The sequence below is a fragment of the Sinohyriopsis cumingii genome, unplaced genomic scaffold, assembly GCF_028554795.1.
Source record: "Sinohyriopsis cumingii isolate HCF-2022 unplaced genomic scaffold, ASM2855479v2 utg001437l, whole genome shotgun sequence".
NCBI lineage: Eukaryota > Metazoa > Mollusca > Bivalvia > Unionida > Unionidae > Sinohyriopsis > Sinohyriopsis cumingii.
The window spans coordinates 1,979,692-2,003,217 of NW_028315999.1; the positions used below are offsets into that span (position 1 = coordinate 1,979,692).

The window sequence follows — 23,526 nt, forward strand, 5'->3', positions numbered from 1 at the left end:
AAATTCAAACAAGGAACGTGTCTTGCATTGTAGGGCTATGGTTGTCGCTGACCTAGTTGATTTTAACTTTTAGGCCTACATTTTACGAGACATTAATGTCATCTGAATCTGTGAAATATATTATACCTTCTTGGAGGTTTTCTTCAAAATATAATGACGTAATGTTTAAATTTCTTTATCTACGTTGATAAAATACTTTCGTTTTATCTTCAAGGGACCGATCAGTTATCGTTTACTGCAAGGAACTATAATTTTCTTTTAAACAATGATTTTTTTTCTCCATCTTAGAAGAACATTTAAAAAAGAGTAAAAACTAATTATTTATTCTGTGTACAAGTCAGAGGAAAAGTATATTTCAAACTGTTCTAAGTAAAATGAACAAAATAATTATTTTAAGATTCCTAGACTGATCCCTAATCGTTGTATATATGGTTAGCAAAATGCATATTATAAATGTAATATTTACAAAAGCATCTAAAGGAGCAACTGAAGCATTTGGATATCCTTAGACTTTACCGTACATACTCTCCCGCAAAGAGCAAGAAATCACAGGTGACAGAAATAGGTGCGGAATTTACGAACTTTTAACAATGATCATATTACTGTGTTAAAATGAAAATTAACTTAACTAATTGTGTGGCAACCATATCTGCTTATTCTCTTTGAAATATCTTAGAATATTTCCAAAATACTGTCGTCCCAGAGTGTATTAACTGATCTGGTCAATTGGTAAGTTTCATTCCATTTCATTGTCGTTATCTTTCTTTTAAATCACAGTGGTTCGTATCGTTGCTTACAAATGACCTGTCATACATGTACTGTATAATAACTACAAGAGAGGACACTTGTCTCATTGCACACGCGACCTATTTAAGAATAAACGCTGATATTTCGAGCTACGCTTTGCGTTGCCTAATAAATTTGGTACCGATATTTAGCTCAGGCTTTCGAATGTGTATCCATATCAAAAGTTTGACTCAATATCATACCTTTAAGGAATGCCAAATCATTTTCCCACGCCACCGCTCAACATGGCCCTGATCGTGTCCGCTTAATATGCAAAAACACTGCCCTGAATGGAATACTATCTTCTCATTGGCCAACTGAAAATAAATTACAAATAAATACAGTATGTCATTTTCTTTTAACCAATGAGAAGACAGTATTCCATTCAGCACTTTGTTCTTGCATATTAGGCATGTAGAGCAGTACTGTGGGAAAATGATTTGGCATTACTTAAAGGTATGATATCAAGTCAAACTTTTGATATGGATACAGTCGAATGCTTGAGCTAAATATCAGTACCAAATTTTGTAAGTTATGCAAAGCATAGCTTGAAATATTAGCGTTTATTCTTAAATAGGTTGTGTGTGCAAGGAGACAAGTGTCCTCCCTTGTAGTTATTATATAGTACATGTATGACAGATCAATTGTAAACAAAGATACAAGCCCCCGTGTTTTAAATCTGGTTATCTTGTGCACACATTTGACTTACTTATATCAAAATTTTTACAGCAAATCATTTATGATGATGAATTTGCAATAAGAATAGATACAGTATTCCGTGTTATGTGTATTGTTACATGTGTCATTGTCTTTAGATGCATTGGTAAATTGGGACAGTTAATGTTTTATTGTGATCCGTCAAAATGAAGGATTATACCATAAAATGTTACTTTGCTTTTTCCAATGGCATTGATATTATCTGAAGAAACAAGCAAATCAGAGCAATATTTTGCCCAAGATCACATTAATTATAGCAATTTGGTGGATAAACCAACCTCAAATTCTTCACTCAACCTTTGTTATCATTGCTTTAAACTCATGTGTTGTGTCAAGAGTGCATTGAATGTCATTATTGCAGAGGCAGTAATGTCCTCCAGGTGAGCAAGTTTGTTCTCTGCAACATAATTTTCTGGCATGACTGGGAAGTCATGTCAGCAAAATTAAAAACTAAAAGTTTGTGGATGGGCAGAAAGTTAAGTTATAAGTCAAAGGGCCTAAAATATGCAGTTGTTATTGAATGTGAAGGCTCTATTTCAAATTTGTAATATTTAGTTGGTTGAAATTTTCTAAAGATTAAACCATCAAAGAATTACCTGACTTATTTTGTGATAGTTTATATTGCATATTTGGTGTTGGAATTACTTACCCCATTTTCATGCCTATTAAAAATGTGACTTTTTTATAAATAAAAAGAAACAAAATAACTTTTTTAATTCAGAATATAGAAACTGATGGAAACTAATAATTATTTTTTTTATTTTTTACTCTAAATTTCTGGATTACAGTGTAAAGTAATGAAAATAGCTTGCACAAGGAAATTCATTTGACTCATATCACTATTATCATGATTTCATCATTATCAACATCGTCTCCAGCACTTTGTGCAGTGTAGCAAATGAGATGTACTAAGAAGAGATTATGGCTGCTTAGTGTTTTTTTTTATATAAAATTTATAATGTGCATCATTGAAGGTTTTTGCCTATCTGATTTATGTACTGATTTTTACGTGATTTTAAGTTCAAGATCTATTATTATTTACAAATTAATGATTTTTTAAAATTAGACTAGCTTTCAGGAACAGTCTGTTATGTGTGTATGTGTATATGTGTATATATATATATATATATATATATATATATATATATATATATATATATATATATATATAAGAGAGACTATTGGTACATCAGCACTTTCAGTATTAATGGTACATAATCACATTCAAGACTTGGCACATTCAGGACTATCAGAATTGATTCAGAACAAACAATACTTTTGGATTTGTGATGGAACATTTACTTGTAGGATTGTTTCGGATTTAATTCACAATACTGTAAGTGTCTTTTAAATTTTCACTTTGTATTCTAGAAAAATAAATTGTTTGTTGAATTTTACTTAAATTGTGTGTTTCATTTCTTTCTGTTATTTGGTTTAAGACCTTGAGTCATGATGACTGACATTGCTTTATTTAGATCAGGATCTTCAGCCAACTTGAGTGGTGCATAATTGTCTTTTTCTGGGACCAGTTAGTTATATATTAGATATGTCATTTTAAGCATATACAGTTTGTGTATTTTAATCATTCTCATTTGTAAAATTTGATATTAAATTCATGATGATCTCATTAATGAAGGAATATTTTCAATGAAAATTCACTTCCATTTCTGTTCAACTGTTAACATTTTGAAAATTGATTAATTTTAATTTCAGGTTTATTTATGTTGTCATCAGTGGATGATTATCAGGTGTAACACACAACTTCAAAAGGTCAAATTATCAGCAAACCTAAAAACTATTGAAATAAACAGGCAAATGTTTATCAACAATTAGTTTTTATTCACTTTTTCAGATCATGGATGACAAAAGGCTTATAAAGCAGCTGAATAAATGTCTTCCAGACTTTGTTAGTCAAGTGGACCCTGTACAACTTTTACCATATCTGCCTTGCTTACCTGTACCATCAAAGGTATTATTTTCTGCAGTCCGAATGCTTTGTTATAACATCCCTTTCTTACAGCATTTAATTGGTTATAGTGTTTGATTTCATGTTGTCCGTCTGAGAAAATTAGTTCAGTTATTATGTTTATATCACCTGATGTGCTAAAGCCAGATAACCCATAGTGGTTATGTGGTTATTTTAACAATGAAGGTGCTGTGTAAGGGTGATAATCACACCTTATTCTGTGCTGTTTGTTTTGGTTTGGTTTGGTGCCTTAAGGCACAGGAGCACAAGTAGGTTATTTGGTGCCAGGACAATTAGAGTAAAGCGCTGGACACACCACAGTAGCAGATTTAGGCTGGTCTGATGGTAGGATTTGAACACTATTTGCTTTCCTGCTTTTGTTTTTCAGAGAAACGTTGATGTAAGAAAAAGAAAACTGTGGCCTTATAACACTTTTCAGATTCTACGATAAAGCATTGTTCCATATATTTCTGACTTAAAATGTTATTTTTGGGCTAAATATTCTTTCACATAATATTTAGACATTACTTTAATTTATCTATTTAATTTCCTTAATGCATGCGCTCAATATATTAAGAAAAGAGATACCTTCTAGAGACAGCGTTGTCTGCCATTATGACCCCATAACAGATTCACTTATGGTTTCAAACTGATTTTTGAAGAAAATAACACAAATATGGCTGTGTCACAGTTAAAATTTCCAAAAAATATATTTAGAAACTGCTTTCCTCAATTCTGTTCCTAAAATACAGATTATTTTAATTTATTCATATGTTCAGTTTTGAAGCACAAGTTGGCAGACCTGCCTGCCCTTACAAATTTTGCTGTACATGTAAGAGTTTAACGTTCTTTTTATGAGTTCATCGTGGTATAAACTGTCAGTTGCCGACTCACACAGCAAATAATGCCCGAAGGGCGTTATGTAAGTGTGTGAGTTGGCAACTGACAGTTTATACCACGATGAACACAGAAAAAAACAACGTTAAACCCTTATAATTGAAATTGTAATCATTTGTTATGTTATTTTGTTTGCATCATTAAAAAAACAGAAATCTTAATTGAGCGTAGTAATACATATTTGTGATTTTTCTGTAACGTAGCTATTTATAGCACTTGGATGTCCTGCTTGATCGCAATAAAGTCATCATAATACCAGTCCTTCAACCAATGGAAGCCAAATTTTTTCAATTATTTTTTGTTTGTTTGTTAGAATGTTGTTTTTCTTTGATGCTTACTTCATGTCTGCCTTAACTGGCAGTGTTTATTTTATTTTGTACACGTGACTCTATTTATAGAAGTAGAAGAGTAGTTCTCCTTACAGTTCATACAGAAATGAACGCAATTCGTTTTGATCATGTGGTAACATTCTGACCAATGGAAATGTTACTTTCCTGCACCAGCTACTGGCATTGCAATTATCTTACAGAAATGACCTTAAAATATGGACTTCTGAAATAAAATAACAAATTACAGAAATATAATTGTTTGCAGTTAAATCTGGTTATTGGTTTTCCCATGTTTAATTCTGATCCAGGTTTCATAATAGATTCAGTGTATTTGATTAGGGAAACAGACATCCTTTACCGGAGTACTGTAGATGCTATAAACTGTGCATATTTTGTGATGTAAAATGTCTGCATTATCAGCTTGCTGCTTATTTTTTTAATGGCAGCCATCAAGTGATATGTCAGGATAAAAGGGACAATAAACATTTTAAAAAGTTTTAAAAGTATAGAAGAATAAAAGGAAACATTCAGATTCTTGGGAGAAAAAGTAAGAAAGGGCAACTATTACAATTGGTGGACATCATGAGTTGATTTGAGTATGTCGCATGATGGGAAAGATGATTGCTATTGGGCCCACATGAAATTTGTTATAAGGATCATGTCAGGATTAGAGATATCAAGGAGCAATTAAGGTCCATTGGGTTTTGAATGCGGTTTTGTGAAACTGTACTGGAGGTAATTAAGGTTTGAATAAACTTTACAAACTTTTGAGTTTAAGACAATGTTTACTGATGCTGCATCAGTCTTGAATCACAGCTTGCAACTTTTACATGCGTGTTTTCCAGCTTGACAACAACAGGACCGGTACATGTTACTTTACTGTAAACTGGACCAACTTAGAGGAAAAAATGACTGCCTTACTGAGAAGGTTTTAGAAAGGGTTGGCAGGTCTGAGTTGGTATGTTTTCATCATCAAATGATAACTTGCAGAAATCAGGCAGTGATAATGAATGATAACCTCCTGGGGAAGGGGTCTTACTAATGGTCAGTCAGCAGTTAAAACACCTTAAACTACTTGGCTAGGTTAAAGGAGTCTTTCAAAAGCAATGAACTACTTTCACTCAGTTTATATCAGACCTAAGAAGGCAAAAGTCGTTTTTGCTGTTGTAATGGAAGAAGGTGAAGTGGACTTTTTTTTCAACTTTGTAACCCATTTCAACTGGTAGCATGAATCCTGGTGAAGGTAATACAACAGTTTCCCATAGTTACTAGAGTACAACAGACCCATCTGTGAACAGAGAGTCCCTGATCTTCCATTACATGAAGCACTAGAGGATCAGGCTTCAAGTAGCCTTGATCTCATAAAGCACTGGAAAATCAGACTTGTAATGATTGCATAAAGCACTGGAAAATCAGACTTGAAATGATTACATAAAGCACTGGAAAATCAGACTTGAAATGATCACATAATGCACTGAAAAATCAGACTTGTAATGATTGCATAAAGCACTGGAAAATCAGACTTGAAATGATTACATAAAGCACTGGAAAATCAGACTTGAAATGATCACATAAAGCACTGGAAAATCAGGCTTGAAATGATCACATAAAGCACTGAAAAATCAGATTTGATCACATAAAGCACTGGAAATGCAGGCTTGAAATGATCACATAAAGCACTGGAAAATCAGATTTGAAATGATCACATAAAGCACTGGAAAATAAGACTTGAAATGATCACATAAAGCACTGGAAAATTAGGCTTGAAATGATCACATAAAGCACTGGAAAATCAGGCTTGAAATGATCACATAAAGCACTGGCAAATCAGACTTGAAATGATCACATAAAGCACTGGAAAATCAGACTTGAAATAATCACATAAAGCACTGGCAAATCAGACTTGAAATGATCACATAAAGCACTGGAAAATCAGACTTGAAATGATCACATAAAGCACTGGAAAATCAGGCTTGAAATGATCACATAAAGCACTGGCAAATCAGGCTTGAAATGATCACATAAAGCACTGGCAAATCAGACTTGAAATGATCACATAAAGCACTGGAAAATCAGGCTTGAAATGATCACATAAAGCACTGGCAAATCAGACTTGAAATGATCACATAAAGCACTGGAAAATCAGGCTTGAAATGATCACATAAAGCACGGGCAAATCAGACTTGAAATGATCACATAAAGCACGGGCAAATCAGACTTGAAATGATCACATAAAGCAGTGGCAAATCAGACTTGAAATGATCACATAAAGCACTGGCAAATCAGACTTGAAATGATCACATAAAGCACTGGAAAATCTGACTTGAAATAATCACATAAAGCACTGGAAAATCAGGCTTGAAATGGTCACATAAAGCACTGGAAAATCAGACTTGAAATGATCACATAAAGCACGGGCAAATCAGACTTGAAATGATCACATAAAGCACTGGCAAATCAGACTTGAAATGATCACATAAAACACTGGAAAATTAGGCTTGAAATGATCACATAAAGCACTGGAAATGCAGGCTTGAAATGATCACATAAAGCACTGGAAAGTCAGGCTTGAAATGATCACATAAAGCACTGGAAAATCAGGCTTGAAATGATCACATAAAGCACTGGAAATTCATGCTTGAAATGATCACATAAAGCACTGGAAAATCAGGCTTGAAATGATCACATAAAGCACTGGAAAATCAGACTTGAAATGATCACATAAAGCACTGGAAAATTAAACTTCAAATGATCACATAAAGCACTGGAAAATCAGGATTGAAATGATCACATAAAGCACTGGAAAATTAGGTTTCAAATGATCACATAAAGCACTGTAAAATCAGGCTTGAAATGATCACATAAAGCACTGGAAACTGCAGATGTTGAAGAACTTGAGTTGTTGTGTGGAAATCATGTTTCTTGTTTTAGTTTCATTTATGAAACCATTTGCAGAGCTCTAGGGCATGTGTTTCACTGTATGTAGTCAAAATATGCAGGTTAGACAAAACCACACATGCCAGTTACACATATGTACCATTAATTAGAGAGTTACTTTATCATATTTGCAAATAGTTGTGTCATAGTGTACCAATAATTAATGGAATCAATTGTCCAATGCACCACATCATTGAGATGTTTGTGTCAAACGTTTCAAAAGTGTCTCAAAGATGATTAATCTGATTAAGTATGTTTGAAACATTTCATCTCATTGGATTTTATTTAAAACATTTCATCTCATTGGATTTTATTTAAAACATTTCATCTCATTGGATTTTATCTGGAACATTTCATCTCATTGCATTTTATTTAAAACATTTCATCTTATTGAATTTTATTTGGAACATTTCATCTCATTGGATTTTATCTGGACCATTTCATCTCATTGGATTTTATTTAAAACATTTCATCTCATTGGATTTTATCTGGACCATTTCATCTCATTGGATTTTATCTGGACCATTTCATCTCACTGGATTTTATCTGGACCATTTCATCTCATTGGATTTTATCTGGACCATTTCATCTCATTGGATTTTATCTGGACCATTTCATCTCAGTGGATTTTATTTGGAACATTTCATCTCATTGAATTTTATTTGGAACATTTCATCTCATTGGATTTCATCTGGACCATTTCATCTCATTGCATTTTATTTAAAACATTTCATCTCATTGGATTTTATCTGGACCATTTCATCTCATTGGATTTTATCTGGACCTTTTCATCTCATTGGATTTAATCTTGACCTTTCATCTCATTGGATTTTATCTGGACCATTTCATCTCAGTGGATTTTATCTGGACCATTTCATCTCATTGGATTTTATTTAAAACATTTCATCTCATTGGATTTTATCTGGACCATTTCATCTCATTGGATTTTATCTGGACCATTTCATCCCAGTGGATTTTATTTGAAACATTTCTTCTTATTGAATTTTATTTGGAACATTTCATCTCATTGGATTTTATCTGGACCATTTCATCTCATTGGATTTTATTTAAAACATTTCATCTCATTGGATTTTATCTGGACCATTTCATCTCATTGGATTTTATCTGGACCATTTCATCTCACTGGATTTTATTGAATTTTATTTGGAACATTTCATCTCATTGGATTTTATTTGGAACATTTCATCTCATTGGATTTTTGATGAAACAATGTCATTGGATTTTATTGGAAACAATTCATGTCACTGGATTTTTACAGACAACTAGCCAGTCAGAATATCACTTGGTGTGTGGCTTGTTCACAATTGAAAATGTCTGATTGTAAACAGAGTACAATAGCTAAATACTGAGATTTTTACCTGCAAGTACTTCTGAATAAGAACCTAAATTTATCAATGGATCTGTTACATCTGAATATGCTACTGTTTCAGTTTGAGGTCAAAAGATCACAGGTCAGGGTTACTTTGACTGAAAGAATAGTTTCTGCACAATGAATTGAGTTCTCTGCTACTTACAGTTACCAAAATTTGTGCAGTGCTTGTACTTGGAGAAAGGAAGAGCCCAAATGGTTTTGGTATCAACAGTCAGTGTCATTGGACACAAATAAGAAAACTAGTTTTTGCAGAAGAAACACTAGTTCTGCATCACAGACCAGATTACAACTTTGTGGAGGGTTTGCACTTGCTCTAAGAAAGAAGCATTCATTTGGAGGGAGGGGAGAGGGGGTGTCAAAATATCAAAAGTCAAGGTCACCGTGGCTGACAGTTATCTGCAAAGAGTACTAATAAGCACAGGGTAGGTATATAATGCGCCACTCACAGTAGTCTTGTTTAACCTCTTGAAGGAATGACTGTGTTTAACTGGGCACTTGCTGCAACCCTGAGGTTACTTTTAATTCAACTAATTTGTGAACCATAATTAATTTATACATAGTTCAAAATGCTGACATGTTAGAGAGCCTGACAGAGGTTGATACATGATCAATGGGTGTTTATGATAGTTGCTTAAAGATGACTACAAAGAACATACAAATATTTTAGATGCTTTGGCATATTTTTTTCTTATCTAGTTGAGTAGAAAACAAGAGTCCCCTTAAGAGGTTTATGACTAGCTGGCTGAAAAGAATTTCCAGTAATCCAAGATAAGACCATTTCTGTCTCCCCTGATATTCATGATTGGTAGCAAGAGATGGTCACAGTTGTGGTAATATTCTTCATACATGATCTTGCCATTTTCATTTAGAGCCATCCAGTCATCATAAGAAGTATTTTGCTGAAAACTCTGCGAAATGTGACCTTCCATTTTGGAAGAGTTATGACAAGATTTTCAGTATGCCATCATGGTACTTGAATGTACTTCTTCATAGGACTGACTTTTTTCTTAATTCATTTTGCACATAAATTAAGATAAATATATACTGTTTGTATAAAGTGATGTCTAAATATTATGTGATAAAAGATTTAGACTAAAACTACACAAGTTTAAGTCAGAAACCAATGAGAATGCTATGCTGTGGAATTCAAGAAGCACTATTAGGTCAAGGTTGTTTTATTACATCACTCATTTTTGTGAAAATTTAAAAACCAGCATCAAAGCAAATAATATTCAACCAGCACATAATGTTATCATGAGTACATAGACAAATATTATAGCCATAAATGTCCAATCCTATCTTTGGATTGTTGTACCAAGGCCAGAAAGTGAGAGGTCATATTAAGAAAATCACTTTTTCAAATCGATGCACCTTCACAGCATGAATTGTGCTATATTTCCAAAATCTGTACCTGGCTCTATGCCAAGTCAGTTTCTTTAACGCTTCACTTCATCACTGATGAATAGATGAAGTTTCATCATTGTAATGATCAATAAGTATAAATAGTTAATCAGCTGCCACTAGAACAAGCAATTTAATTTTTATACTCATAAAAACTTCACCAAAACACGACAATACAAAAGATTCAGATTTAATTTAGAATCAACTCCTTCTGCATGCAGTTGTAAAGTTGAGATTGCTCATCAGTAACCAATGTAGATTGAATGATTTAACTCTGTTGTGTGAAAACGTGCTTTCATGTGCATGTATGACCAAAGGGATTCTTAGTACATATGACAAAAGATGTTTTAGTGTGGGGAAAAGTACAATATATAGCAGTACCAATATCAGGTTTCTAACTAGTAACATGTGGGGTGTGTGAATATGGGAATTTCAGAGACAGATGTGAGGGAAGCAATGATAAATCCGGGTAACTAGGTCAACATCATAGAAACTAATTTAAGTTGGGTTTAAGAGAGCATATAAATTTTTTGGGTTTCAGGAAGGCTTTGACAAATCTGGATAAACAGCTCAACATCATGACATATTTGGATAACTGGTCATATTCCTGCTGTTTCAGCACCATTTAGTTATGGTATGATCTGGGGGAAGGGAGCTGTCATTCATCTAGTAATGGTTAGCCAATCATATTCTGTATGTCGGGAAAGGGTGTGGGATTACGATATGTGTATATAGATAGATACAAGATATAGTGTTGGGTAGATGGGGGTAGAAAGCGGAAGGCAGAAGGGCACAAAGCAGAAAGAGGGCAGAGAAAAAGAAAAGGACAGCAGAGATAAGATGTAGTTGGAAATAAGAATCAGAGATATACAAGATGGGGAGTTAAGAGAAAGGATACCTAATAGACATAATGGAGTGATAGATATTCTCAGTGGACAAATATTGTGAGAAACAATGTAGATAAACATTAGTGTAGAATTTGGAGAGGTGGACAGAACTAGTGTGTATATTGGATATAAACAGTAGATTACAATATGACTTAGTGTTTTAATTAGTATACCACTGGTCCCCGCCTCACCCCAAAGTCAACAGAAAGACCCAGCAAGGTCAGACCGACTGCACCTAATGGTCAGACATATAGTTTTTTTTTTCTCAGACTGGTTTAGAAATGTTTTCAACTGCTATTTTCCAGTTAAGTTTTAGAAACTAACAAAAATTAAAATTGAATTGGCAATTGGTTAAGTATTTTTGCCTATCTCTAATTACAGTACTGTTAGCTAGTTACTCCTGTCAGCTAAAATTAATTACATGTAAAGTTTCTGTTGCACTCTTTTGAAGTCATATAGCCAAAATACATTGCATGTTTTCTCGCCATCTAAAGATAACTATATTCAATATTAATACACTACATGAGTATGATACATTCATACATTTACAAAATGTTTATAATATACATACAACAAAGAGAAGTTTCTACTTGACAGTAAAGTATTGATTAAAACCAATGTTAAATGTAAATGTGCATAATGAGAAATAGGACACAATTCAATAAGACTACCATGGCACACACATGTTATATATATATTTTGATTTGCTGCCAATGCACTAGGAACTTCACTGGACTGATAACCAAACTGGTGCGGGTTCAAATCCTTATATTGGATTGGGTTTAATCAGCTACTGTGGTGTGCCCTTGGGCAAGGCACTTTATTCAAATTGCCTCGGCACTAAATAACCTACTTGTGTGGCAGTGCCATGAAGCACCAAACCAAACTAAAAGCCATTTTGCCATGTCCTGCAGTTAATTCTCCGTAAGGTGGCACCGTACAGTTTCGTATTTTACATAGGGTTAAACCTTTAAGGAAAAAGAATTTCCTTGGGTTTCTTCACTAACTATACTGGCTATTTAAAAAAGACCTTATATATCTTAGGTATTGTTCTTTAATTCCCTTTATTTTGGTGTATGATTGATGGATTTAATATGGGTTATAGAGTATACTGCTTGGCCTTACTCCAGATGTGCACCTTTCAAAAAATTGCTAGCTCCATTTGGTCATTTTCACTTCCTGGACTTCAGAGGTAAATTGTATATAAAAAAAAGAGCCAATACCTTTTTTACATTTTATATATTAGGTAATTCATCCATTGCACTGTCAGAAGCTGGTATTGTCTAGTTTGGCAAAATTCATTTTTAGTTGCTAAAGATAGTGTACTTTAGACTAATTCAGGCCGATGATTTTTTGTAGTACAATCAAGCATTCATTTTAGTTAGCAGTGTGCTTAGATTATTTACAATTTCCAAAAGTACAATATCCAAAGAAATGTCAGCCACATTACATCAAAATGACAGAGCTATGCCAACATTCTCTCCAATGTGCATGTTTCAAATGCAAACACTTCACCTCAAAAGTACATAATAACTGGTGAGCCATTCTGTACATAAACACAAGCACTTCACCTCAAAAGTACATAATAACTGGTGAACTATTCTGATTTGTCAAAGGTTTAAATTCATCAGGTGAATCTTGGTGTAATGGAAACTGATGGCAATGGAAAGAAGAAGCCTAATAACTGGTGAGCACCCCCTAATCTGTCCAATATCAAAAGTCACTTTTCCTTAAAATTCAAGTCTAGCTTGACCCTAATGACATCGAAAATTGTAACACAGACCAAGCTATTTTGTGCAACTCAGTTATGATCAGAAAGCAAGACAAGACAGTAAAGGACTCCAGAGATCCATTGCTCATAATCATGAATTTTGATATCCTGTAATTGCTTGTACATGTATATAACAGAGTTGTTAGGTTTTAAAGACTTTCTGAGCACATTATTGGTTGTATCATGCCAAGGAAATTGGAGATTTATGCCTTTCCAAAAGATAAACCGTGACAAACAACACTGGCAAGCCTGTGTTAATATCATTGATGAGGACTTTTGATAACTAGTCTACTGCTGAGCTACGACGAATTCCCATCTGCAAGACAGGTGAACTCAGTTTTCTTATGTTGCATGTATTGACTAGGAACAATGCTGCATGTTCTGTTGATGATTTCATATAAACATTGTAGACCATGATATGCCATGTATTGCATGACACAGTCCTGGATCTATGCATTTGACAGTTTTGTAAGCATTGTGGGTAGATATGGTAAACAGCAAGCCTTGTTGATTTAAAAAAATAAAAAAATAGTTGGTTTCTTGGAGAGGTTGGTAAATATGTTACTTGGCAGTGAGAGTTTCTGCTGCCAGGACTTTAACTTTCTAATCCTTGCCAAGACTTTTACTTTCTAATCCTTGCCAGGACTTTCACTTTCTAATCCTGGACTCCCAATTTCTAAACTTTGATTTAGTGTTATCTGTATATTTCAGTCTCACTTTTTGGGGAATTGTGGCTCAAGGTTTGCATCTTCAAAATCCAACAGTGAGCTATGGAGAAGATGTGAATAACAATGTAATCATTTCTTAGTTGTCTGGTATTGTGATATCATGGATTAATTAATCTCCCTCAGTGGACAATTAGCAGTGACAGGTGGTTAGTTACATGTAGGTACTGAACTTCATTTGTCAGTCACTGTGTCAGGTAGTTTCTGATGCCTAACAGCCTATCAGATCTTAAAATGGAGTAAATTTAATTTATGACAGCAAAAGTCATTAAAACATAATTGCTAACCTGGTGTCTTTTATAGTGGAGTCTTGTCCATTCAGTACACTATGTAATCATCAAACATGTCCACAAAATGTTATAATGAACCGTAGGAATCATCAAGCATGTCCACAAAATGTTATAATAAACAGCAGGAATCATCAAGCATGTCCACAAAATGTTATAATAAACAGCAGGAATCATCAAGCATGTCCACAAAATGTTATAATAAACAGCAGTAATCATCAAGTATGTCCACAAAATGTTACATCAGGAATCATCAAGCATGTCCACAAAATGTTATAATAAACAGCAGTAATCATCAAGTATGTCCACAAAATGTTATAATAAACAGCAGGAATCATCAAGCATACTCACAAAATGTTACAGCAGGAATCATCAAGCATGTCCACAAAATGTTACAGCAGGAATCATCAAGCATATTCACAAAATGTTACAGCAGGAATCATCAAGCATGTCCACAAAATGTTATAATAAACAGCAGTAATCATCAAGCATCTCCACAAAATGTTATAATAAACAGCAGGAATCATCAAGCATGTCCACAAAATGTTATAATAAACAGCAGTAATCATCAAGTATATTCACAAAATGTTACAGCAGGAATCATCAAGCATGTCCACAAAATGTTATAATAAACAGCAGTAATCATCAAGTATGTCCACAAAATGTTATAATAAACAGCATGAATCATCAAGCATATTCACAAAATGTTACAGCAGGAATCATCAAGCATGTCTACAAAAAGTTACAGCAGGAATCATCAAGCATGTCCACAAAATGTTATAATAAACAGCAGTAATCATCAAGCATCTCCACAAAACATATAATAAACAATGGGAATCATCATGCATTTCCACAAAATGTTATAATTAACAGTGAGAATTATCAAGCATGTCCACAAAATGTTATAATAAACAGCAGGAATCATCAAGCATGTCCACAAAATGTTATAATAAACAGCAGAAATCATCAAGCATGTCCACAAAATTTATAATAAACAGCAGGAATCATCAAGCATGTCCACAAAATGCTATAATAAACAGCAGGAATCATCAAGCATATTCACAAAATGTTACAGCAGGAATCATCAAGCATGTCCACAAAATGTTATAATAAACAGCAGTAATCATCAGGTATGTCCACAAAATGTTATAATAAAGAGCAGGAATCATCAAGCATATTCACAAAATGTTACAGCAGGAATCATCAAGCATGTCCACAAAATTTATAATAAACAGCAGGAATCATCAAGCATGTCCACAAAATGTTATAATAAACAGCAGGAATCATCAAGCATATTCACAAAATGTTACAGCAGGAATCATCAAGCATGTCCACAAAATGTTATAATAAACAGCAGGAATCATCAAGCATATTCACAAAATGTTACAGCAGGAATCATCAAGCATGTCCACAAAATGTTATAATAAACAGCAGTAATCATCAAGTATGTCCACAAAATGTTACAGCAGGAATCATCAAGTATGTCCAGAAAATGTATAATAAACAGCAGGAATCATCAAGCATGTCCACAAAATGTTATAATAAACAGCAGGAATCATCAAGCATATTCACAAAATGTTACAGCAGGAATCATCAAGCATGTCCACAAAATGTTATAATAAACAGCAGGAATCATCAAGCATATTCACAAAATGTTACAGCAGGAATCATCAAGTATGTCCAGAAAATGTATAATAAGTAGTGGGAATCATCAATCTTGTCCACAAAATTTAATAATAAACTGGGAATCATCAAGCATGTCTAGAAAATGTTATAATAAACAGTGGGAATCATCATGCCTGACCATAAAATTTCATAATAAACGGGGAATCATCATGCATGACCATACAATTTCATAATAAACAGTGGGAATCATCATGCATGTCCACAAAATGTTATAATAAACAGTGAGAATCATCATGCATGTCCACAAAATTTTCTAATAAACAGTGGGAGTCATCATGCATGACCATACAGTTTCATAATAAACAGTGAGAATCATCATGCATGTCCACAAAATGTTATAATAAACAGTGGGAATCATCATGCATGACCATAACATTTCATAATAAACAGTGGGAATCATCATGCATGACCATACAATTTCATAATAAACCGTGAGAATTATCATGCATGACCATACAATTTTATAATAAACAGTGGGAATCATCATGCATGACCATAAAATTTCATAAGAAACAGTGAGAATCATCATGCATGTCCATAAAACATTATAATAAACAGTGAGAATCATCATGCATGACCATAAAATTTCATAATAAACAGTGGGAATCATCATGCATGACAATACAATTTCATAATAAACAGTGATAATCATCATGCATGTCCACAACATTTTCTAATAAACAGTGGGAATCACCATGCATGTTCATAAAATATAATTTTATAATAAACAGAGGGAACACTAATGTTTATAAAACATCTAATTTTAGGAATGGTGAGCATTTATCTTGTATAAATATACCCCTGACTCTCCTGCATCCTATCCCTACCCCATGATGGAGATGAATCTGCTGTAAAACATAATATACATAACTCTTCTGAAAATTAGATGTATAATGATTTGTCAGCATGTGCGTTTTCAGATGATGACCATATCATATGCTGAGTTTCACAACAATCCACAAAAACTGCAATGGTAGTTACAAAAAAACTTATAACACTGATGATGGCTAAAATCACACGAAATTTCTAATTCAATTTTCAGGAAGAGATAAAAGCCAGACAAGATAATAAAGGAAAAACAGTGGCAGCTCAAGAGTTATACAGTCATATAGCAAGATATCGAGAAAGAGGAGTCAGAGAATTGTTATCAGCCTTGAGAAATGACGATATTGGTCTTGAGGAGTTAGCAGATCTGATTGACCCTCCTTCAACCAAAGATAATACAGGTAAAATATATATCCAGTTTAATGTGTTTATTGTCCCATTGCAGTAGAAGGGGTGTATATTGTTTTGCTGCAGTCTGTATGCCTGTATTCATATTCGTATTTCTGCATATCTCATCTGAATCTGTTGAAACACAAAAGCAAAAATCTATTAAACTTGGAGCCATTCAACTTGACACACATTATTTCATGACCATGAATGGATTATCAGATTTCAGGCCAGTTGCAGCAGTTCTGAGCTCTTTTTTAATACATTTTTGCACTTTTTTGCAGAGACATGACAGTCAGTAGGTTTGTTTGTACACATATGTCAATAGCCTGATTAGATTTTCATGACACTATAGCAATCTTTAAAATGTTTACACATTTCTGTGTTTTTTTAGGACTTAACCTTTTTTGGGTCTGTAATGGGGGCATATATGTTTTATAAATACAAATCTAGTATGTGTTTTCTTTTTTCTGCTCTGACCTTATGCGAAGACAATTTTAAATAAAATACACATTTCTATATCTTGGTCTTTTAATTTTTTCTAGCTACAAGATTATTTTGTATGTTGCATGTGGCCCTTACAAATAGGAAGTTTAGAAGAAAAGATTAACATGGGTAAAGTGCAATTTAGTAAAATGACCTGGACTGGCCCTTTATTTTTAAGCAAAAATAAAAATAACTTTAGCACTCTGTAACCTTAAAATAATAAAGTTAGAATCATGATACTTTCAAGATTTTAAAAAAGTTTGTTCCGCTTCTTTTTTGCAAAATTTTAATGTTACATATTTTACATGCATAAAATTTGGGGATTTTGAGTGCAAGTATGAGATTTGTGCTCAAAAACTGTTTTAAAGAATATGGTACTTGGAGAATATAAAACTCAGTTTGCACTTGAGACCCCCAAGTCTTCTTAGCTAATCAAATATGATTTTTCAGAAGTAAATTCATTTCTGATTGGATGACACTAAATCTCATGCTTAAACTCAAGCAGAACAGTTTTACAACATGTATTTTCAAACTTTATGAGCAAACTCAAGATTTCAAAATCAAATAGAAGTACATGTTTATTGGTGATGGTTTTCAACCAAGGAAAAACTGTTTAAATTAAGCAAACTTAGGTAGATTCTGACTTGATTGGAACTGAAGCTACACACTATGAGAACTTTAAGGCTTATAGCGTGAGTTTTGTGTTCAGGACATTTTGAGAACACAGGACCAGGCCTAATGGTCCAAGGGCTCTAGATAAGCAGTGAAGAAATGGCTTCAGAGTTATAATGGACAGATCCAACCTCTTAATCAAACTAGGTACATTGACCAATCAAAAGTAGATATCAATTTCACTGTGTAGTTACGCGTTGCTATCCACCATTTTTGCTTACAAACATGAGACCATGTTTGATTACTTTCATATTATATTGCAGAAGAGTTTTAAAGATTATGCAGAAAATAAAAAACCTTTAATCAGGAAAATGGTTTGCCGTTGTGTTTGGGGCACATTCAATGCAGACTGGTGTTATTTTGAAAGGATTCAAGGGGGATTTTTAAAAAAAAATTCTCAAACCAAACACTAGCATGGAAAAATGTCTGTGCTGGAAGTGATGCAGTATTTATAATCATATTTCATATATAAATACACAAAACTGTTTAAATAATGATAGTATTTGTTGTGGTTGTGAAAATGTTGAATACAATTTTATGCTAAATGCATGCTTATGTTCAAATTGTATATCTTATTGGAGCCATAATATTACATACAATAGAGAAACTTTCTGTATACATGTTGTTGTTTTTTGTACTTTTATTACCATGGTTTGTTTTTCTTTGAAAAATTAAATTTGGACTATTGGAATCCTGCATCATGTTTCATTATTGCTGATATTATTACAATTTTCATAATTGAGCTTTGACTTGTAGCTGGTGTCAGGTTGACAAAACATCACCCTAAACTTTAAATTCTGGATTGTTCCTTATCCTATTCATGTATATGGCCATAGAGCTCTATATTAGTAGCGGAGAATGTAAACCCTGCAGACTTAGTAGCCACAGAGCTTGATAAGCCATGGGGAGTACAAGGCAAGGTCTAGTGATGGTAGAAGTCTAGAGATTAAGCAATGGAGAGTGCAGGCCTAGGTCTAATGATGGTATAAGTCTAGAGATTAAGCAATGGAGAGTGCGGGTCTGTGTCTAATGATGGTAGAAGTCTAGAGATTAAGCAATGGAGAGTGCAGGCCTAGGTCTAATGATGGTAGAAGTTTAGAGATTAAGCAATGGAGAGTGCGGGTCTATGTCTAATGATGGTAGAAGTCTAGAGATTAAGCAATGGAGAGTGCGGGTCTATGTCTAATGATGGTAGAAGTCTAGAGATTAAGCAATGGAGAGTGCAGGCCTAGGTCTAATGATGGTAGAAGTCTAGAGATTAAGCAATGGAGAGTGCAAGGCTAGGTCTAATGATGGTAGAAGTTTAGAGATTAAGCAATGGAGAGTGCAAGGCTAGGTCTAATGATGGTAGAAGTTTAGAGATTAAGCAATGGAGAGTGCAGGCCTAGGTCTAATGATGGTATAAGTCTAGAGATTAAGCAATGGAGAGTGCAAGGCTAGGTCTAATGATGGTAGAAGTCTAGAGATTAAGCAATGGAGAGTGCAGGCCTAGGTCTAATGATGGTAGAAGTTTAGAGATTAAGCAATGGAGAGTGCAAGGCTAGGTCTAATGATGGTAGAAGTCTAGAGATTAAGCAATGGAGAGTGCAGGTCTATGTCTAATGATGGTAGAAGTTTAGAGATTAAGCAATGGAGAGTGCAAGGCTAGGTCTAATGATGGTAGAAGTCTAGAGATTAAGCAATGGAGAGTGCAGGCCTAGGTCTAATGATGGTAGAAGTTTAGAGATTAAACAATGGAGAGTGCAAGGCTAGGTCTAATGATGGTAGAAGTCTAGAGATTAAGCAATGGAGAGTGCAAGGCTAGGTCTAGTGATGGTAGAAGTCTAGAGATTAAGCAATGGAGAGTGCGGGTCTATGTCTAATGATGGTAGAAGGCTAGAGATTAAGCAATGGAGAGTGCAGGCCTAGGTCTAATGATGGTATAAGTCTAGAGATTAAGCAATGGAGAGTGCGGGTCTATGTCTAATGATGGTAGAAGTCTAGAGATTAAGCAATGGAGAGTGCAGGCCTAGGTCTAATGATGGTAGAAGTCTAGAGATTAAGCAATGGAGAGTGCAGGTCTATGTCTAATGATGGTAGAAGGCTAGAGATTAAGCAATGGAGAGTGCAGGCCTAGGTCTAATGATGGTAGAAGTCTAGAGATTAAGCAATGGAGAGTGCGGGTCTATGTCTAATGATGGTAGAAGGCTAGAGATTAAGCAATGGAGAGTGCAGGCCTAGGTCTAATGATGGTAGAAGTTTAGAGATTAAGCAATGGAGAGTGCAAGGCTAGGTCTAATGATGGTAGAAGTCTAGAGATTAAGCAATGGAGAGTGCAGGCATAGGTCTAATAATGGTAGAAGTTTAGAGATTAAGCAATGGAGAGTGCAAGGCTAGGTCTTATGATGGTAGAAGTCTAGAGATTAAGCAATGGAGAGTGCAAGGCTAGGTCTAGTGATGGTAGAAGTCTAGAGATTAAGCAATGGAGAGTGCGGGTCTATGTCTAATGATGGTAGAAGGCTAGAGATTAAGCAATGGAGAGTGCAGGCCTAGGTCTAATGATGGTAGAAGTCTAGAGATTAAGCAATGGAGAGTGCGGGTCTATGTCTAATGATGGTATAAGGCTAGAGATTAAGCAATGGAGAGTGTAGGCCTAGGTCTAATGATGGTATAAGTCTAGAGATTAAGCAATGGAGAGTGCGGGTCTAGGTCTAATGATGGTATAAGTCTAGAGATTAAGCAATGGAGAGTGCGGGTCTATGTCTAATGATGGTATAAGTCTAGAGACTAAGCAATGGAGAGTGCAAGGCTAGGTCTAGTGATGGTAGAAGTCTAGAGATTAAGCAATGGAGAGTGCAAGGCTAGGTCTAGTGATGGTAGAAGTTTAGAGATTAAGCAATGGAGAGTGCGGGTCTATGTCTAATGATGGTATAAGTCTAGAGACTAAGCAATGGAGAGTGCAAGGCTAGGTCTAGTGATGGTAGAAGTCTAGAGATTAAGCAATGGAGAGTGCAAGGCTAGGTCTAGTGATGGTAGAAGTTTAGAGATTAAGCAATGGAGAGTGCGGGTCTATGTCTAATGATGGTAGAAGTCTAGAGATTAAGCAATGGAGAGTGCGGGTCTAGGTCTAATGATGGTAGAAGTCTAGAGATTAAGCAATGGAGAGTGCAAGGCTAGGTCTAATGATGGTAGAAGTCTAGAGATTAAGCAATGGAGAGTGCAGGCCTAGGTCTAATGATGGTAGAAGTCTAGAGATTAAGCAATGGAGAGTGCAGGCCTAGGTCTAATGATGGTAGAAGTCTAGAGATTAAGCAATGGAGAGTGCAAGGCTAGGTCTAATGATGGCAGAAGTCTAGAGATTAAGCAATGGAGAGTGCAAGGCCTAGGTCTAGTGATGGTAGAAGTCTAGAGATTAAGCAATGGAGAGTGCAGGCCTAGGTCTAGTGATGGTAGAAGTCTAGAGATTAAGCAATGGAGAGTGCAAGGCCTATGTCTTATGATGGTAGAAGTCTAGAGACTAAGCAATGGAGAGTGCAGGCCTAGGTCTAATGATGGTAGAAGTCTAGAGATTAAGCAATGGAGAGTGCAAGGCTAGGTCTAATGATGGTAGAAGTCTAGAGATTAAGCAATGGAGAGTGCAGGCCTAGGTCTAATGATGGTAGAAGTCTAGAGATTAAGCAATGGAGAGTGCAAGGCTAGGTCTAATGATGGTAGAAGTCTAGAGATTAAGCAATGGAGAGTGCAGGCCTAGGTCTAGTGATGGTAGAAGTCTAGAGATTAAGCAATGGAGAGTGCAGGCCTAGGTCTAATGATGGTAGAAGTCTAGAGATTAAGCAATGGAGAGTGCAAGGCTAGGTCTAATGATGGTAGAAGTCTAGAGATTAAGCAATGGAGAGTGCAGGCCTAGGTCTAGTGATGGTAGAAGTCTAGAGATTAAGCAATGGAGAGTGCAGGCCTAGGTCTAGTGATGGTAGAAGTCTAGAGATTAAGCAATGGAGAGTGCAGGCCTAGGTCTAATGATGGTAGAAGTCTAGAGATTAAGCAATGGAGAGTGCAAGGCTAGGTCTAATGATGGCAGAAGTCTAGAGATTAAGCAATGGAGAGTGCAAGGCCTAGGTCTAGTGATGGTAGAAGTCTAGAGATTAAGCAATGGAGAGTGCAGGCCTAGGTCTAGTGATGGTAGAAGTCTAGAGATTAAGCAATGGAGAGTGCAAGGCCTATGTCTTATGATGGTAGAAGTCTAGAGACTAAGCAATGGAGAGTGCAGGCCTAGGTCTAATGATGGTAGAAGTCTGGAGATTAAGCAATGGAGAGTGCAAGGCTAGGTCTAATGATGGTAGAAGTCTAGAGATTAAGCAATGGAGAGTGCAGGCCTAGGTCTAATGATGGTAGAAGTTTAGAGATTAAGCAATGGAGAGTGCAAGGCTAGGTCTAATGATGGTAGAAGTCTAGAGATTAAGCAATGGAGAGTGCAGGCCTAGGTCTAATGATGGTAGAAGTCTAGAGATTAAGCAATGGAGAGTGCAAGGCTAGGTCTAATGATGGTAGAAGTCTAGAGATTAAGCAATGGAGAGTGCAAGGCTAGGTCTAATGATGGTAGAAGTCTAGAGATTAAGCAATGGAGAGTGCGGGTCTATGTCTAATGATGGTAGAAGTCTAGAGATTAAGCAATGGAGAGTGCAGGCCTAGGTCTTATGATGGTAGAAGTCTAGAGATTAAGCAATGGAGAGTGCAAGGCTAGGTCTAATGATGGTAGAAGTCTAGAGATTAAGCAATGGAGAGTGCAAGGCTAGGTCTAATGATGGTAGAAATCCAGAGATTAAGCAATGGAGAGTGCAAGGCTAGGTCTAATGATGGTAGAAGTCTAGAGATTAAGCAATGGAGAGTGCGGGTCTATGTCTAATGATGGTAGAAGTCTAGAGATTAAGCAATGGAGAGTGCAAGGCTAGGTCTAATGATGGTAGAAGTCTAGAGATTAAGCAATGGAGAGTGCAGGCCTAGGTCTAATGATGGTAGAAGTCTAGAGATTAAGCAATGGAGAGTGCAAGGCTAGGTCTAATGATGGTAGAAGTCTAGAGATTAAGCAATGGAGAGTGCAAGGCTAGGTCTAGTGATCGTAGAAGTCTAGAGATTAAGCAATGGAGAGTGCGGGTCTATGTCTAATGATGGTAGAAGTCTAGAGATTAAGCAATGGAGAGTGCAGGCCTAGGTCTTATGATGGTAGAAGTCTAGAGATTAAGCAATGGAGAGTGCAAGGCTAGGTCTAATGATGGTAGAAGTCTAGAGATTAAGCAATGGAGAGTGCGGGTCTATGTCTAATGATGGTAGAAGTTAAATTTTTAAATTTTGATCTTGATCTCTGGACTTGACTGATACCTTTCTTAAAATTAAGATG

General features: G+C 35.2%; 2 protein-coding genes and 1 long non-coding RNA gene across 8 annotated transcripts in view; 1 reads left to right on the forward strand and 2 right to left on the reverse strand.

Annotated features, from left to right (window-relative positions):
- LOC149772502 (uncharacterized) overlaps window positions 1-214 on the reverse strand; it is a 59,117-nt gene extending 58,903 nt beyond the window's left edge. Inside the window, exon 1 of the mRNA XM_089947728.1 lies at window positions 127-214. The gene's annotated coding sequence lies outside the window, so the exon portion shown is untranslated. The remainder of the gene's footprint in view (window positions 1-126) is intronic.
- Window positions 215-539: 325 nt separating this feature from the next.
- LOC149772503 (uncharacterized) overlaps window positions 540-23,526 on the forward strand; it is an 81,026-nt gene continuing 58,039 nt past the window's right edge. For all 6 annotated transcript variants that reach the window (XR_016417691.1, XR_016417692.1, XR_016417693.1 and 3 more), the window contains exons 1-3: window positions 540-729; window positions 3,356-3,472; window positions 16,825-17,008. Coding sequence is in view for 3 of the 6 variants with exons in the window: in XM_089947724.1 (XP_089803850.1) it covers window positions 3,359-3,472; window positions 16,825-17,008 (298 nt within the window). In the remaining 3 variants the exon portion in view is untranslated. The remainder of the gene's footprint in view (window positions 730-3,355; window positions 3,473-16,824; window positions 17,009-23,526) is intronic.
- Window positions 1,014-23,526, reverse strand: part of LOC149772504 (uncharacterized) — a 32,668-nt gene continuing 10,155 nt past the window's right edge. Inside the window, exon 3 of the long non-coding RNA XR_016417694.1 lies at window positions 1,014-1,103. This is a non-coding gene — a long non-coding RNA (uncharacterized LOC149772504). The remainder of the gene's footprint in view (window positions 1,104-23,526) is intronic.